Source organism: Camelus dromedarius, chromosome 12 (genome assembly GCF_036321535.1).
Source record: "Camelus dromedarius isolate mCamDro1 chromosome 12, mCamDro1.pat, whole genome shotgun sequence".
Lineage (NCBI taxonomy): Eukaryota > Metazoa > Chordata > Mammalia > Artiodactyla > Camelidae > Camelus > Camelus dromedarius.
Window position 1 is genome coordinate 14,628,323 of NC_087447.1, and position 18,746 is coordinate 14,647,068.

The window sequence follows — 18,746 nt, forward strand, 5'->3', positions numbered from 1 at the left end:
TCTTGCAAATCTAAATATATTTTATTAAACAACTCCCTTTTGTGCATATAAAAAACTTTTCACAGTGTTTGGCATATTATAAGTGCTCACAGAATACAGGAGCTGTGGAAATAACCAGGTAGTATTCTTCCTTGCCCAGGTTCATGTACTGGACAGACTGGGGGGACAATGCCAAATTAGAACGGTCTGGAATGGATGGCTCAGACCGTACTGTGCTCATTAACAACAACCTAGGGTGGCCCAACGGACTGACTGTGGATAAGGCCAGCTCCCAACTGCTCTGGGCTGATGCCCACACTGAGGTGAGGGTCCCTGCTCCTGCTCTCCCCGGAAGCCTGGGAAAATGTGAGCGGCCTATTTGGGATAGCCAGTGCAGGCTCCCAGTCTACTGATAGCCACCCCTACCCTCTCCTTCCTCTACAGCGAATTGAGGCTGCTGATCTGAATGGTGCCAACCGGCACACGCTGGTGTCACCTGTGCAGCACCCATATGGCCTCACCCTGCTCGACTCCTATATCTACTGGACTGACTGGCAGACCCGTAGCATCCACCGTGCTGACAAGGGTACTGGCAGCAATGTCATCCTGGTGAGGTCCAACCTGCCAGGCCTCATGGACATCCAGGCTGTGGACCGGGCACAGCCGCTGGGTGAGAAGACCCCCAGGGCTGTGAGCCAGAGCCTCTGACTTTCTGGGCATATCTCAACATTTGAGATATATCCAGAGGACAGAGAGTCCTTTACAACCTGGGAGGCAGGGGCCTGCCTAAGGCCCCTTCCAGGATCAGGCTGTATTCCCTCTGGGTGTGGCTGGTACTACAATTGCAGGATGCTGTCACCTTCAAAGGACCCCTGGGGACACCCCTGCTTCTTCTCTCTCATCCCTGCCAGGCACCGAGTCCTGTTATGCAGACATTCAGGCACAAGAAACTAGGGCCTTTGTAAGAATCAGACAATATTCCAGGCTGGGTGTCAAAACCCATGCTTCTCTTCCTCTCTCTCTCTCATCACCAGGTTTTAACAAGTGCGGCTCGAGAAATGGAGGCTGCTCTCACCTATGCCTGCCTCGGCCCTCTGGCTTTTCCTGTGCCTGCCCCACTGGCATCCAGCTGAAGGGAGACGGGAAGACCTGTGATCCCTCTCCTGAGACCTACCTGCTCTTCTCCAGCCGCGGTTCCATCCGCCGCATCTCACTGGACACCAGCGACCACACAGATGTGCATGTGCCTGTTCCTGAGCTCAACAATGTCATCTCTCTGGACTATGACAGTGTGGATGGAAAGGTCTATTACACAGATGTGTTCCTGGATGTTATCAGGTATGAACATCCCTGAAACCTCCAGAGGGCATAGACCTGCTTCCGATCTCTGATGGGTGAGGGTATGGTCTGTCTTGACCTCTAAACAGACTGAGTGAGTCGACGACTTGGATAGTGAGTTCAGACAGCGACGCTTGCTTTGTAGTGTTATCAGTTATAGCAAAGTCTCAAACTTTTGCTTTTTGGTTTATTTAAAGATTAATAGAAGCCCAGTATGCAAAACAAACTAACAGATAAAGTCAGGCTAGGGCCCTGGAACCTTCTATCCCTACCATTGGGCCCTGCAGGAGCTCCAAGGATCTTCTAAGACTTGTTGATGAGTTGGCCGTGTAGCTAAACCATGTATCTGAATCATAATACAGGAACACTGGCCAAATGCTGAGGCTTATGGTTGTTCACAAGGTTGTACTGGGTTTTGCTTTTTAAATATTTTTTCTCTTATTTGAATTTTTATTCTTCTTTCAATGTTTTACCCCAACGCAGCTGAGGAGTATGAAGTCCTGCCGCCAGTTAGAAGGTTTCACTGTGGCAGAGATTCTCATGTGGAAGAACAGGAGTGTTCCCTTCTGTTCTCCCTGAGGGTGTATTAGAATCTTGTGCTGGGAGCTGGCAGGCATATGTAGTTTAGAGAAGCCCCCCTGTGTCTGTGACATGCCCCCCATCCTGAGGTTGAATTCCCTGGTGTAGGACTTATATAAAAATGCACAGATAGATTTTGAAAAATCTGCCCTTTCTTATAATCACCACCTACCAATCTTTGTCTCTGCCTTAAGGTATTTGGGGTTTCTTATCCTGTCCTCTGGCAAGACGTGGGCCCAAATGCCCCCTACTTATAGCAGGAAACACTCTGACCTCCCAATAATTTATTCATTAATTCTGTAAATATTTTGAATACCTGCTGTGCTACATGCTGTGGAATGTACTTGTAAATACTTGGTCTCTGCCCTTATGGGCTTACAGTGTAGTGGGAATCCAATTACGGGAACCTGCATTAAAGGGGTACCAGTCTGTGGCTGGTCAACCTAGTCAGTCATCCAACCCTGGGCTGTTCCCCAAGGCGAGCAGATCTGAACGGCAGCAACATGGAGACGGTGATCGGGCGTGGGCTGAAGACCACCGATGGGCTGGCAGTGGACTGGGTGGCCAGGAATCTGTATTGGACAGATACGGGCCGAAATACCATTGAAGCATCGAGGCTAGATGGTTCCTGCCGCAAAGTGCTGGTCAACAACAGCCTGGACGAGCCTCGGGCCATTGCCGTTTTCCCCAGGAAGGGGTGAGTTTGGGGCCAGCAGAAAAGAGACCCAGGGAAGAAAGGCCTGGTGAAGAGGCCTTTGAAAGGTGCCTAGATGTTAATGGTAGATATGTGTCCCTGTATTCTCTCGACCATCTGGGTGCCATCCTCCCATGCCTTGACCATGGCACTGTTGTATCCCAGGTACCTCTTCTGGACAGACTGGGGCCATATTGCCAAGATTGAGCGAGCGAACTTGGATGGCTCAGAGCGGAAGGTCCTCATCAACACAGACCTGGGTTGGCCCAACGGCCTTACCCTGGACTATGATACCCGCAGGTGGGGATCCTGTCCCATACAGCCTCCTGGAAGTCAGGTGGGCAGAGGAGAGGGATGGTTGAGACTGAAGTAGTGAAAACAAAAAGGTAGAAAGCTCCTTGGCAAGTGAGGATGAGCAAGCAGAGAGAAGGATGAAGGAACATATTCTTGGAACAGGGTTGCTGAATCCAGCACTTAACTCTCAGGTGGGTTTTGTTTATCTGGCTTACACGGTTTTCATTTGAGTGCCTTTAGCAGAGCATATTCTCTGGCTGGACCACAGATCCCACTACCGTCCCATCCATTTAAGGGCTGATTTTTCACATTTGTTACTCTCCTGATCCTATCAGGTACTGGAATTTTCAACTCCTGGTCTAGATTAAAAATCCTGGAGGGCAGGAGAAGAGGGAGGAAGGGGCTCTGAAACAGTTGATTCCCCTTTCCACTCTCAGAAGCAGGGAAGGGAATCAAAGTCACCTGGAGAGTTGGACTAATAAGAGAAATGCCCTCTTCCTTTAACTTCACTGAGCTGTTTGTAGACTGAGTCTCCTCTTGAAGGATGTTCATAAGAATTTGGGCTTAGATTCCTGGGTAGGAGTCAAAGAGTGATCAAATTGCTGAAAATGCGGGGAGGGTATAGGTCGGTGGTAGAGCTCATGCTTAGCATGCACAAGGTCCTGGGTTTGATCCCCAGTACTTCAATTAAAATAAATAAGTAAATAAATAAACCTAATTACCTCCCCACCAAAAAACAAGCAAAAATTCCTGAAGATGAGACTAGGCGGTAGCTCCTTTGAGGTCACTAGACTTTCTATGCCTCCCCAGAACAGCCCTGGCCTCCCCACTTATGAATCACCAACCAAATTTCACTCTTCAGCTTAGGGACTCCCAATGACCTCTCATCAAGTCACCTTGACTGCTCACAGCGCCTTCCAGTTCTGCTCAGGAGAGGACAGAGAGATCCTTAAAGGGAAGGGCTGGGCTCCCAGGGAGGTGTTTTCAGCAGCTACCTTTCCTCTTTTCTTTCACAGGATCTATTGGGTGGATGCACACTTGGACAGGATTGAAAGTGCTGACCTCAGCGGGAAGCTCCGGCAGGTCTTGGTCAGCCACGTGTCCCACCCCTTTGCTCTCACACAGGTATGGCTCAAGAGAGAGGTAACTAAACCTCCTTGATGGGTGTTTCCTTGGGGTTCTGCGTCAGCAGCCTCAGCCCTCGGTGCTACTGAACAGGTGTGCTATGAAAGCTCATTATAGGGGTGATTCTTATACACTGAAACCTTGCCACCACGTGCCCTGCTGCTCCTGACCCACACGCCTGTGTTCTAGCATTCAAAGGAGTGGCTCTCAAACAGCAGTGTACAGAGTCAGCTGTTGAATTTGTTAATGCACATTCCTGGACCCTGGATATAAAGAATCTGCCTCCTGAGGGTTGGGCAGGGAATATGTTATTTTTACAAGTTCCCCAATTGATGCTGTGGTCCCAGCATCCAAGCTCAGGCAGCTCACTTACAGAGGGTGGAGTGGCTGAGAGCCAGAGTTTTGAGGCACCTAGCCAGTCAGTGAGTGTTTATTGAGTACCTCCAACGTGCCAGCTCTGTGGGTTCAAGTTCTGCCTGTGTCATTAAGTAACTATGCAATTTGAAAAAGATTCTGAACTTCTCTAAGCTTCACTTACCTGTGAAATAAATGAGTGTAGTAATAGCATCCTCCTGAAATTTACGCAAAGCATCAGCACCATATCTGGCACTCAACATATGTTACTTCTAATTATTTTAATTAGTATTGGCTGTCTTATTTTTTTTTTAAGAGTTCTAACCCTGTAAGATAATTCAAGGAAGGAAAAAAAATACACCAAGCCTGGCACCAAAACAAGGATTCTCAATCATTTCAAAATCTTTGTCCCTTTTTGACAAATATCCACTCTGTCTACATTCTGTACTATATCCTGCCAGACAATAAGTTTTTGTCTGGCTTTACTTAATGATAGGCATTTTTTCCCCATAGTCCAAATGTAAACTGTAAGATTATATTGAATTATTTTTTCAATCTACAAGTTTCTCCTGGGGTTTTTGATGTATATATACCCCAGGGATGGGAGGGAACCGCCTGCATTTCCCGTCCCCACTTCTGGTTGAGAATCTCAGGATCGCTGCATTAGAATGCAGCTGCCCACAGAAGTAAGCAGGACTTGGGCCAGGACTCTGAGTGAAGGGCCCAGGAGAACAGGGACCTAGAAGGACCTCCCCACAACTCCACAATTTACTCCTATTTTCTAGGTACAGAAACTCATTTATTCATCAAGCCACTCAGTAAACTGACTAAGGACTAAGTGTTAGTGCTGGAAATTGAGAAATGAGCGAAATACATTCTTGTCCTTGAAGAACTTAATCTGGCAGGACAGACAGACATGCAAACAAATGACCACAGAATGTCAAAGCACACTTGTAGAAGTGAGGACAAGGCACAGGACAGCATAGAGAGAGTGGTGAATTCTATATGGAGTGGGGGAAATTTCCTGGGTAATGTCATATCTGGGGATGCATAGGAGTTGACCTGAATAAGAGAAGAGGACATCGCAGGAGAGGGAACACATGTGCTGGGACGTGGAAGCTGTACCGAGGTCTGACTGTTGAGTGATAATTACTCTTTTGGGGGTTTCCCTATTGAGTAGCAGGACAGGTGGATCTACTGGACAGACTGGCAGACCAAGTCAATCCAGCGTGTTGACAAGTACTCAGGCCGGAACAAGGAGACGGTGCTGGCGAATGTGGAGGGACTCATGGATATCATCGTGGTTTCCCCTCAGCGGCAGACAGGTGGGCTCCTGTGTCCTGAGCCTGCTTCCGTACCACTGGTAGGGTGGGTTGGTCACCCCAAGGACTGTTAATAACTGAGACAATTAGAGCCACAAGAGAGGCTTTTGGTTCACATCATACGCTTTTAGACCTTTTGAGAAGTGACAAACTGGGAGACTTGATTCTGCCCCAGGCCAGACATTCATCTGCTTTGCCCCAGGGACCAATGCCTGTGGTGTGAACAATGGTGGCTGCACCCACCTCTGCTTTGCCAGAACCTCGGACTTTGTGTGTGCCTGTCCTGATGAGCCCGATGGCCGGCCCTGCTCCCTTGGTGAGTTGGACTGATCAGCCCCCTGGAACAGCAGAGCCCTTGGAAGGGCAGGGGACCAGTAGCCTCAGTTTTGTCCTTCCTGGTGAGATTCCCCCTCAGGGGGTCTTACAGCAGGGTGACCGGGAGAAGTGAGACTGAGCTTTGGGATGGCACAGACCTGGGTTTGTCTGGCTTCTGGCATTTTTTAGAACAGAATTCAGGTCCCCTGATTCCCTGGTCTCTGCTGTGACTTGTGCCTCACTCTCCCTTCCTGACCTTTGTGGGCCAGCTAGCCCATCCAGAGCTGTTAATATGGGAAACCAAAACTTTTTTTATGCACAGTATTAAGAAGGGCCTCTAATGAGAGTGGCTAGGATCAGGACAGTTAAAAGATTGCTTTGTCAAGTTCTCCAGATGCTACTCTTGGATCATATGTAGATATTTAGGGCCCCAGTGGTCCAGTCCAGCCCTCGTTTTCTCTCCAGTGCCTGGCCTGGTGCCCCCAGCTCCCAGGGTTACCAGCATGAGTGAAAGGAGCCCTGTACTACCCAACACGCTACCTACCACCTTGCGTTCTTCTACCACCCGGACCCGCACGTCTCTGGAGGAGGTGGAAGGGAGGTAAGTGGGTTCAGTATGTGACTGAGGGCTCTTTGATTCAAATCACCATCCCCTGCCAGCAGAAGACTGTAGTCCTAACATGAGAATCCTGGCAGATGGGAGGTAGATCACATCATTAGCCACCCGTCTCTGCTATTTGAGACTGGAGGTGATATTTAGACTTGTAGATTGTTGCAAATGATTCCCTTTTTAGCTCTGAAGGTAAGTAGCTCTTGGAGCAGCTTTAGAGAGAAATCACTCAGGAGGAATTTCTACATGGCATTCCTCCTCCTTCCTTTCTTTCTGTGACATTTACTCTCACATAACAGGTTTAGCACATGGTCTTGTCCTACAATTTATTTAGAAGCCACCAAGTCATAGTAGTCTCTGAGCTGTGGCTTTATGACTTGGGACATCCTCAGGGATGTGGTGGCCTTAGCTTATAATGACCTGTAATATGCAAACACACACACTGTTATTAAATAAGTAAGCATAACCATGAATACATGTCAAATTAAGTATAAAATATGGTATTTGATTAAACTGAAGGTGCTTTCAATTTAAGACGCATCCTGATTTGAGACATTAAACTGGAAAAATGATCTACAGCAATTGTGAGATGCCATTAAGTGTAACATACTCCTATTTCAGAGATGTTAGAATGTAGAAAAAATGCACATCTTAAAATTGATGAAATAGATGTTATATTCAATTAAGAGAAATGCTTATCAATATGTTTTTATTTATACTTTGCAAAAAATAATCTGGAAATACCAGACAGAAATAAAGAAGATATAAATGTACTTATATACCCATATATAATTCCCTTTAATTTAAAAAAATTTTTGATGTATGTATATATTGTGAAATTATTACCATAATAAGTCTAGTTAGTTAATATCTATCTTCACACATACATGCACATTTTTTTTCCTTGTAGTGAGAACTTGTAAGATCTACTCTCTTAGCAACTTTCAAATATACAATACAGTATTGTTAACTGTAGTCAATATGATGTACATTACATCCCCAGGACTTACTTATCTTACTTGACTTATTCACTTGGCATATGCCCTCAAAGTCCATCCATGTTGTTGCAAATGGCAGTATTTCCTTCTTTTTATGGCTGAATAATATTCCATTGTATACATACACCACATTTTCTTTATCCATTCATCCATTGATGGACACTTAGGTTGTTTCCATGTTTCAGCTATTGTAAATCATGCTACATTGAATGTGGGGGTGCAGGTGTCTTTTTGTGATAGAGATTTCATTTCCTCCTCTTTACTATTTTGACGTCTATCTTTCCAAGCATTTTTCCATTAGAACATTTTTCATTGTAATATATTGTTCTCTTTATTTTTAATATCAACTGTACCTTAAAAGATTATGAACACTTGATTTCAATTATGAAAGCAGAAACATAGTAATAATTGCAGATAAGAACTCTAGACTCATGTCCCTAAGTTAAAAGATTTGCACATGATCTCATTATGCCCCATTTTCTCATTAGAAGCGTTTTTATGGAAAAGCAAACAGATGTAAACATGTACCTTTCTCACTAACTTTTAAGTACTAACAATCATTATTAATCTGATTTTCTTTAGGTTTATTTAGAAAACTTTGAGCCCTATTCAGATATTTTCTTCCTGTCAGAGTTCTACTTGAAGACTCAGTGCATCAGTGCATCTTGGTTTCAGATGCTTTTGCCAGTAGCTTTTCTCTAGCCTTTTAGGAGATGCCTTTAATTGCAGGCTCATAATGTGCCACAAAGGAGTTACCTTCTTGGCATTTCAAGTTAGTCATCGGAGCCCTCCCTCTGGATGTCTTGCATATTCCCTTGTGAAAGAATGAATGGAAGAAAAACAATTTTTTTTAAGTCTGTCTAGATCTAGAGATAATTTTTATCCAATCAGAGGTTTGGTTGTTTGGTAGCTTCTTCCAACTCATCCTGGTAGTTTTAAGTCTACTTTTGATGTCCTTAGTATTCTTTCAGCAGACTTTTAGCTTGCTTCCGAACCAGCTTCTCCTTTTTAAAGACTCCTCTTTAAAGAGTATATATTTTAGTCGGGGAGGGTATAGCTCAGAGGTAGAGATAGCATGCACAAGGTCCTGGGTTCAATCCCCAGTACCTCTTCTAAAAATAAATAAACCTAATTACTACCACCACCTCTGCCAAAAATAAAATGATTAAATAATACAATAATAAGTAAATAAAATATTTTTTTAAAAAAGAGTACATATTTTAAAGCACATTTAAACATAGGATAGTATCTTGAAGACAGTGACTCACATTGATTTCTCTGTAATTCCTGGTCTTGCCCTCTCCTTGCTTCTGACATCTCCCATCTGGTATAGTGTTATATCTGAAAGCCCCCCTTTCCTGGAGAAAGGCAAGATCTTTATTGAATACAAGTAGCCTTCACATTCAGTTTTCTCTGCTCCACAGATGCTCTGAAAAGGATGCCCGGCTGGGCCTCTGTGCACATTCCAATGAGGCCGTACCTGCTGCTCCAGGTAAGCCCTCAGTGTCCAACTATTTTGAAAAACAAGATGTAATGAATCTAAGACTCCATTGATATCTTCCAGAACCTTCATGGGGACCCTTTGGGGTCAATGAACCTTTTTCTTAGACTAAACCCATAGGAAGAATAACCATAACTGCTGCCACTTATGGAGGGCTTTCCATGTGCTGGGCAATTGTTAAGCAGTATTTATGTGCACACACACACGCATGCATATATTTGCATGTATTTGTATATATACACACATCTTTAACCTCCACCAACCCTATGAGCAATTTATTATTTACATTTAACTGATGAGAAAACATAGGCTTAGAAGTTAGGCATCTTGCCTTAAGTCACTCAGCTAGTAAGTAGTGGAACTGGGAGTAGAGATGCTAACAGAGTGATAGATTTCTTCTCAGCCCCGTACCCCCACCTCCTGTGGCCTCTCCTCTGAGAAGGAGGCCCCTAGCCATCCTCAGATAGTATGGGATCCAACACCATGATAGGGAGTCCTCCATCTGCCCACCTCTCACACCAGCTAGAAGATTGTCAGTGGTACCCACTTAGTGACCCTGTGTTCTTCCTAGGGGAAGGACTCCACGTCAGCTATGTCATCGGTGGACTCCTCAGTATTCTGCTGATTCTGGTGGTGATCGCAGCTTTGATGCTATACAGGTAACTTCAGCTTCCGTTACATCTGGGATCTCCTGAAGCTGACAGCTCACTGATGCAACCTCTGACCAGCCGTGTTTCAAAGTTGGGTCCCCTGGTCAAAGCAGCAGAAGGGAAGGGCAGGAACCTAAATGTGTCCTCTTCTTCCCCAAACACAGCCCAGGCAGTTTCCTCATTTCACAACCACAGCAACTCTTGGGATTTTCTTTGTAGACTAGGATTCTGAGGACACAGAGGGTGTTACCCAAGGTAGGAGGCAAAGCTGGCACTGACTCTAGCATCTTTGCATTTTCCACCAACCCACACCACCTCAAACCACTGAAGCTGGAAATGATTTTCTCATCACACAAACACAACCCTTTACTACAATATTGGGTGATAAATCATTGTTCAGTAGGTATCATCCTGGGAATCTGTAGTTTTCTACTTAGAATCTTCTTTTTATGACTTTCTTTCTATATATTTCCCCTACATGCTTTAAATGCAGCTCACAGCAAAAATGTTTGGATTTTGCTGCTGCAGCTCTTGCAGCTCCTGCTAACAACAACAACAGCAGCAATAGTAACCACTGCCATTTAATGAATATGTATCCATGCCACAACAACCTTGTGAGATTAGTATTATTATTCCTCACCTTACAGACGAGGATCTCTCAGCTCAGAAAGTTTAGATTATGTCCACCAACATCCCAGCTAGTAAGTAACAGAAGTGGGTTTGAAACAGGTCTGTCTTGACTCTAAAGTGAAACGGTGTATTCATTATCTGTTACTGTATATCAAATTACCCCAAAACTTAGCAACTTAAAATGATAACCACTTATTATCTCACAGTTTCTGTGGGTTAGAAATCTGGATACAGCTTAACTGGTACCTCTGCCTCACAGTGTCTCACAAGGCAGCAATCCAGGTATTAGCCAGGGTTGCAGTCTTATCATGAAGCTTGACTGGGGAAGGATTCCCTTCCAAGGACAGAATTCAGTTTCTCTCATGCTGCTGGCTAGAGGCCTCCCTCAACAGTTCCTTGCCTCGTGAGCCTTTCCATAGGACAACTTTCAACATGGCAGCTTGCTTCCCCTAGTGCAAGAGTAAGAGAAAGGGATGGAGGGAGGGCAAGATAAGATGGAAGCCAAAAGTTTCCTTATAACCTAATCTGGTATCCATCACTTTTGCATGTCCTACTCGTTAGAAATGAGTCACTAACTCCAGCCCACACTCCAGGGGCAAAGATTCAGAAGGTGTGAGTACCAGGAGGCAGGGAACACTGGGACCTCTTAGAGGCTGCCTGCCAAACTTGGGTTACAGCTTCCCTAGATATTGTCCCCACAAAGATCTGAACTAACTTATCATCTCCTTTCTTCCTAAAGACACAAAAAATCCAAGTTAACTGATCCTGGAATGGGGAACCTGACCTACAGCAACCCTTCCTACCGAACTTCCACTCAGGAAGTGAAAATTGAAGCAATCCCCAAACCAGCCATGTACAATCAGCTGTGCTATAAAAAAGAGGTAAAAATTAAAACTTACATTCAAGAGTTTCTTTTTGGAGGGGAAGAGATTATGCTTCAGTTGCCTGAATAGATCAGTCAGGGATGCTAGGAAATCTGTCTACCATTTTGGAACAGAACTGAATGTGATTTGAGTTTCTGGAGAGGTCTACAATTTCTGAGCGTCCAGCCTCAGGGACCCTACTTAGAGCATGGTTAGAAAGCAGACCCCAGAAGGTTTAGATCTGAAAACATGTGAGTGTGCACCTCCCTGCCAGGAGATATTTTCCCAGGCTCAGGTTTCCTTTCCTCCTGGAGTTGTCATTCCCCAGCAGTGAGGCTGTGCCCCTCTAAAACAACCCCAAACTCCTAGATAACACCCAAGACACCCAAGGGCTCCTGAACTCTCCCATTTCTAATCTCTGATCCAGGTTGTTGGCACCTGTGGTTGGGAATAGCTGGTTTTTTGCTATTGATCTTCTTATCATAGAGTCTATAGGGATGTCTCTAAAATTCTCAAGGTTTATATGCTCTCTTTCTTTTAATTCCTTTGTTGCTTCAGGGAAGAATTATTTGCTGAATGTTTAGACATGAAAAATAGTCCTGTTTCCACTAGGGAATATAGCCTGGGACTTCCGATTTACCTAGCCTCATAAGACCCTTGTTTTTTCTAAAATCCTATAATCCTTCATCAGAAATTATCCCTATGAGACCTAATCCATTTACTCTCTTGGCCTTCCAGCTCATCATAATCTGCCCTCACACCTACAGGCCTCTCATGCATAATGAATACACCTTACATAATAATCATGTGCTTTCTGGATCCATTAATTCCCTGACTTAAAAAGCCCCTCCTACAAGCCAAAACAAAACCTGCAGGGATAGCTTGCAGATTTAGGGATGGTGGACCCCTTCTCTATTCATATCTTTGAGAAAAAGACTATGGAAGCTTCTGGGGTTCCTAAAGTGTCTGATGCCCCAGAAAAGGATCCCAATAGGGGCCCTAGGTTAGAAATTAAAATCATGTGACTCTTTTCTCCTGTTATATGCTTTTTCCTCAGCAGCTCTTTCACCCCTCTGATAGTCTTTCACCCTTTCTCTTCTGATTTCCTCTTGATTGCAGGTACCTGTTGCTGTGTGTTTGTAGAGAGAGTGGTATCCCCAAAATTGCCAGTTCCATGTCACCTACCCCTTCCTAACTTACCCAGCATGTCTCTGTGATGAAGACACTGAGTGGCCCGCATTTTATCTGAGACTAATTCAGCTTGGAGTGTGTGCTTGGTGACTGGGCATGTGTGTGTGTGCATGTGTGCTTGTGTGCTGTGTCTCTCTTCACTTGATCAAGGGAGCTGTTACTCGCAGAGGGCAAGGGACCATATTTTATATTGTGTGATCATCAAAGTATCCTGCTTACAGTAGGGGCTCAATAAGTATCTGTGGAATTGAATTGTTACTAAAATAGAGCAGCAGTTACAGGGCTCTTGGCAGGAGCACTATCCCAGGGACAGAACCCAAGCCATAGCCCATTTTCTTCTGGCAATGGTGGCATGTTGGTTGGTAACCCCCAGAAACCAGGAGGAAGGCTACCCTTTGAGGAATCCATAAAGGGAGAAGCCTGAGTAGAACTTAAGGCTGTCCTTGGAACAATCCCAGGTTGCTTGGCAGTGGCCCCAAGGCTTGAGGGAGCAGAGCCAGAATAACCTCCCACAGAAGCTTATAGGCTACAGGACCCCGCTGGATTGACACTTGAAACCCAAGTAAGAGGGTCTTCTTGAGCCCTCCTGTCTATCTTCTAAAACTTTTCTTCTTAAGAAAGTTAGAATTAAGAATAAAATAGCACAAAAGGAGCTTAAAATCCTGAATAAATGCACATTTGATAGATTTTGTCAATTGCTTATGGTCATGTATATCAGCATGATGTCGCATTAATAAACCCCATTAGCCATGTAATAGCTAACATGATTTTGTGCATCTTATGAGTCAAGCACCTACTAACTGCGTTTCATGGATCGCCTCATTTAAGCCTCACAGTCATTGGTTATTAAGTAAGGATACTGTTATTCTCCCCACGTGATAGAGGTGAGACTGAGTTTTAGAGACATTCAGTAATTTGTCCCAGGTGACGTAGCCAATCAGAGGCTCAGGCAAGATTTGATGCCATGTTTCTCCCTCCTCCCTGTGTAATAATGGTAGTAATCATCACAGCTCCTCCTTTCCTTTTAGGCTACACCTCATATATTTGCTATGACTGAATTTTCCCATTTGTTTGTGGGATCGTTGCATTCTTTATGCCCACTCTTACCCCATCCACTTCCTGTTTCAGTTCGTCATAAGATCCTTTATAGAGAGCCAACCGAATGACTGTGTCTCTCCACTCTCCGCCATAGGGTGGGCCTGACCATAACTACACCAAGGAGAAGGTCAAGATTGTAGAGGGGATCTGCCTCCTGTCTGGGGACGAAGCTGAGTGGGATGACCTCAAGCAACTGCGCAGCTCACGGGGGGGCCTTCTTCGGGATCACGTATGCATGAAGACAGACACCGTGTCCATCCAGGCCAGCTCTGGCTCCCTGGATGACACGGAGACGGAGCAGCTGTTGCAGGAAGAGCAGTCTGAGTGTAGCAGCGTCCACACTGCAGCCACTCCTGAAAGACGGGGCTCTCTGCCAGACACGGGCTGGAGACATGAACGCAAGCTCTCCTCCGAGAGCCAGGTCTAAATGCCCATGTTCCCTTCCCTCCCCGCCTGCTTCTTCTCCTTTGTGGACTTCCAGTCCTCGTGCTCGCTTATACAACAGGCCCCTTTCCTAGGTGCTCATCCTACTCCTCCTCCCACCCCATAACTGCTCCTGAGCCCTCCACAGGAGCTGTTTCCACCTGAGTTTGTAACTACCTGTGCACAGGAAATGGTGGCGCATCCTGAGAATTTAGACCTGGATTTTACCATGAACCTCACCTCTTGCACTCCATCCTGAGCCTCCTGAAACTAGGCTCAGTAATGATTCCTCATCAGTACAGAGTTCCACCTCCCCTCCCCCGGCACCCTCAGTGCCTGCCCCACGAGAGCTGATGATCCAAGACTGCACTCCCTCCGCCCATCAGAGCTGGCCTGACCACTTCTCTGAGAGAGTGCTGACCAGGGGCTGCAGCTGGGGGGTCATGGGTAAAGAGAGAGACGAAGGATAGAGGCTGAGAGAAGAAGGAGGAGTCAGCCCAGCTGGTATGGGCATCTGGGAAACCTCCAGCCTCAAGTGCATTAATAACATGAAAAAGCTTTTAGTGGTGTTTGGGCCTGGGTGTCCTGTCCATTGCTGGCAATGGATATTATCCTTATCCTAAGAGTTGTTGTTTTTCCAGCTACAGATGCTGGTGAGAGCTGGGTGTGGCTCAAGCTATTCTAACTCCTGCTAGAATGTCTGGAGCCTCTTCTACTTTCAGATGACCTGGGGTCCCTATCACACAGCAGCTGGCTAATACGAGTTCCCTTCTGCTGCCACCACTGGCTGGTACCTTTCCTAAGTCATTGCCTCTAAGTAACCAGGTTGCGAGCCAGTGGCTTGAATGAGTGTGGGGCCCTCAGGGGTGGGTCTCTGCAATGTCTGAGAACTACTGCTTAGACCAAACATAGCACATCCCCTGAACTTTAATGTTCTGCCACTCTCTCCCTCCTCATTCTCTCGGATTCTGAGCACAGAGATCCTGAAACATCCTTTCAAAGAAGGGCCAGAAGTTTTCATCAATGGTTGGGAAGAGCAATTGGATTAGAGACTTGGGGCACCCAGGGCCTAAAGGGAAGTATCCATGAGGCTGAACCTCCTGCGTTCTCTCTCAGGTGCTCAGGGATCTAAGTTAGTGGACACAGAGCCTGCGGCTGTGGGTGGTGAACTTCCCATTCCAGCTCTCTTTCCAGCTAAGTGACTCCTTTTCCATTGCTGAGATGCCATGCTTGGTTCATGCTTTCCTCACAGCAGGCATGTGTGTCGCACTAGTGTCAGGAGAGTTGAGACTTTTTTTTCTGTTCTAAAACTTCTACCTAGCTCTTAAAAAAAAATTGGTGCCTATTTTGCTTTTTCTGACCTACCCTTGTGGGCACCTATGGTGAAGAGGCCTAAATAAAGATGCAAAGTGGGGGGCAAGGAGTAGGAAGGTAGAGAGAACCACCAAGGAAGCCCTTTCAGCCCAGGGCAGATCCAGACCTTTTTCACCCAAGGATTAGAAGCGACAACAGGAGTTGAGAATGGAGGGGAGGGCTCCCAGAAGATGTTTCCTGATTTGAAACATCTCCAGAGGTTACTGGCATTGAGAAATCAGCTGCCAATTTGAGTGAAAAGGGAAGATCAGAGCAAACTGTTTCTGGTTAGTTCTAAGACCTCTAGAGACAGGTGCCAAGCTCTTAGCTCTGCTCTCAGTAGCCAGCCCAAGGTCTGGACCCTCTCAGGATAGCCAGGCCAGGCCAAGAAGGCTTTTCCAGTACACAAGGTGGGAAAGGAAAGATCCTCCCCCTGGGAGGAAGGGGGACATTTCACACTTGATGGGGCAGTAAAAGAGGGAGCACTTTGGGTCCTCAGACTCGTGGTTGGGGATGGGGAGAAGGTAGCAAAGTGGCATTTTCTTGAATGGGAAGGGGGAAGGATCTTATTGCACTTGGGCTGTTCAGAATGTAGAAAGGACATATTTGAAGAAATATCTATTTGAGCACTGATTTACTATGTAAAAAGCAAAGTCTCTCTGTCCTAAACTAATGGAAGTGATTCTCCCACGCTCATGTGTAATGGTTTTAACGTTACTCACTGGAGAGATTGGACTTTCTGGAGTTATTTAACCACTATGTTCAGTATTTTAGGACTTTATGATAATTTAATATAAATTTAGCTTTTCTTAATCACCTTGCCTGGCTTGGAGTCATGACTAATAACTGCACCTGCTCTGTCTGGCAGACCCATGCTGTGGAAAACCTGCTTGCAGACATAACCTCTGAGTCCTTTGGGGATGTGAGGGCAGTGAAGAGCAATAAAGGGTGAGAGGTTCCTGGCTGGAGGTTCAACTCATCTTGAGAAGACAGGTCAAGACCAGAGTTCATTGGCTTCTGAAATCCTTATCTCCTCTAGAAGTGGGTGGCAGATAGGTTTCATCTTGCCTGCCAACTCTGATTGGTCAGTCATGGCTGCCTGAGGTCCTATCCAGACTCAATGGAAAAAGTATCATGATCATTAGTGATGTCTCCTTTGGGCACCAGAAGGAAGGGTCACAGCCTGTATACTATGTTTCTTCTATTTCTGTTCTAGGGCTATGAGGACTTCAGTGTCACAGGCCTTGACTTTGCCTTGCAGTGATGGTCACTGGCAAGACTGTCTGATGTAGTAAGAAAAGTACTGGCATGAGAACAAGGAGGGCTAATTCCAGTCCCAGATCTGCCACTAGCTCTGATAGATCTTAGTCATGTTTCATGATTACTCTGAGAATGGATCAAATGAACATGAAGATTCCTTTTATTTTTAAAATGCTATCTACTCATAGTTCATCCATTATATCTCAAGACTAGAACAAGGCATTGGGAGTCCCTTCTCGGGTATCTGGACATAATACCTCCCAATGAAGATTGACAATCATGCATATCTTAATGCCAGATGTAGAATTTAATGTCAAGAGTCAGTAGTTGATTTTCTAAACCACAAACCATTTATCGAATAATGCTTTCATTCATTCATTCATCTGCTAGGGGCTGGGCACTGCCCAAGCATGACCAAGAAAGACAGAGTATCACAAAGCTTAGTGTCTACCAACACCCCTCCCCACTAAAAAAGGAGGAAAAAGGAAGCAAGAAGGACTGAATTCTCTTGTATGTAAGTGACAAGAGATCTGAGTATAAACTTCCAATGTTGGTGAGGGGTAGATATGCTAGAACAAAAACAAATGGAATAGCTCAAGGACAACCATCACTCCTTCCACCATTCTTTTTTGGAAAAAAAAAAAAAAGTCACAACAGAGAGTAAAGGAGAACATTTGAAGCAATGAAATCCAGTGTAAAGCACAAGCTTATATACCTGAAGAAAGTACCCCTTTCCAGAAACTCAGAATTATAGACCAGGCCATGAACAGTGACCACCAGAACTGGGAACCCAGGAAGAACTTTCCAAATGGGAAGAAGAAATGAATGCATTGAACACATACCATTTTCTTGGAAAACTGGAAGTGTTTCTGGGAGAACAATATTTAGAAAATGCATTTTACTAATCTGTAACTGTCCTGTTACTTCAGCAGGAAAAGAGAGGGGAGAATGGGGCTGCCCTGATAACCCAGGTCTTGACAAGAATTTGACCAGTGGCAAATGAGAATTCTGTAACAGCATTAAGAACTAGCACCCTGTTTTCAGGTTATGCTGGCTCTTAAGTTTCCTGATGTAAAATGAAAAGATTGCACCGAATGATACAGGTCATTTCTGGCCTGAGACCTCTATTTACATTCCTTCCAGGTGGTAGGGTATAGGTCAGTGGTAGAGTGAATGCCTAGCATGCATGAGGTCCTGGGTTCAATCCCCAGTACTACGGTTAAAAATAAATAAGTAAATAAAACTAATTACCTGCCTCCTTAAAAAAAACAAAATGAAACAAAAAACATACATTCCTTCCAGAAAATCTTGGGGATGAAACAAGAGTTGAGAATTTCTCATCTGGTTCTCTGGATATAAAACCTAAAACTGATTAAGTATGGAGACAATGGGTCAAATTCTAACAAACTGATCATATTTTGCAAACCAATGATGTGCAAAATAAAGTCACTGCCCTTCTTTTTATATTGTATGAACAAACTGTGGAACCTACAATGAAAAGATCTCTGTAGCCCATAGAGAGGTCGCCATGGCATGAATTGAAGTTTTCATCAAAACTAGCCCTGAAGAAAATAAAGTCTGTGCTGCATAGGAACTTAGAAAAAGAATCTACAAGAGTTGAGGGTGCATAAGGGTCTAAGTGTAATGCACTGACATTCAAGGGCATCTTTAATCATTTCTAATACTGGACATAATGATAAAAGAAATGTGGTTGAGCACTTTTTTATGGCTAAGAAACAGTCTCTTTTTTCTTCATATTTGAAAACGACTCAACTGATCCAGTTAATTGGATGTGTGTTTGGGGCTGTTTCAGGCAGCCTTTGTTTTGAAACATTCACTCACTTGCCATTTATTTTCTCTCCAGATCATTCTCCCATTAACCAGCTGACAGAGGCTAAGCAAAGCTCAGCAAAGGGAACAGTTTTATTTCCAGTCAATGTTCCAACTCACAACTTTGGACTCCTTGACGTGATGTTAAAACAGATCCAGACAGCCTAATTAAGGGTCTGAGTTTAAACCCAAGGCTAAGTTAGCCCCAGGCTATATAATCTTATTTCACTTTACAAGACACAAAGAGCCAAGAACTCTCACTTAGCCTGTCCTTCTCAGTGGGTTTTTTTCTCCAGCCCCTAAAAGCCAGCTGATAGCCTGCTAGCAAGGTCCCTATCT

The 18,746-nt window shown here is 44.9% G+C and overlaps 1 protein-coding gene across 1 annotated transcript in view; it reads left to right on the plus strand.

The window, feature by feature from the left end:
* Positions 1–17,824, plus strand: part of LRP4 (LDL receptor related protein 4) — a 47,048-nt gene extending 29,224 nt beyond the window's left edge. The window contains exons 26-38 of the mRNA XM_031459623.2: positions 140–302; positions 424–649; positions 1,014–1,317; positions 2,375–2,593; positions 2,756–2,890; positions 3,901–4,009; positions 5,544–5,688; positions 5,888–6,001; positions 6,466–6,601; positions 9,033–9,100; positions 9,681–9,768; positions 11,129–11,270; positions 13,636–17,824. Coding sequence (XP_031315483.1) covers positions 140–302; positions 424–649; positions 1,014–1,317; positions 2,375–2,593; positions 2,756–2,890; positions 3,901–4,009; positions 5,544–5,688; positions 5,888–6,001; positions 6,466–6,601; positions 9,033–9,100; positions 9,681–9,768; positions 11,129–11,270; positions 13,636–13,968 — 2,182 coding nt within the window. The 3' untranslated portion in view covers positions 13,969–17,824. The remainder of the gene's footprint in view (positions 1–139; positions 303–423; positions 650–1,013; positions 1,318–2,374; positions 2,594–2,755; positions 2,891–3,900; positions 4,010–5,543; positions 5,689–5,887; positions 6,002–6,465; positions 6,602–9,032; positions 9,101–9,680; positions 9,769–11,128; positions 11,271–13,635) is intronic.
* The last annotated feature ends 922 nt before the right edge of the window (positions 17,825–18,746 follow it).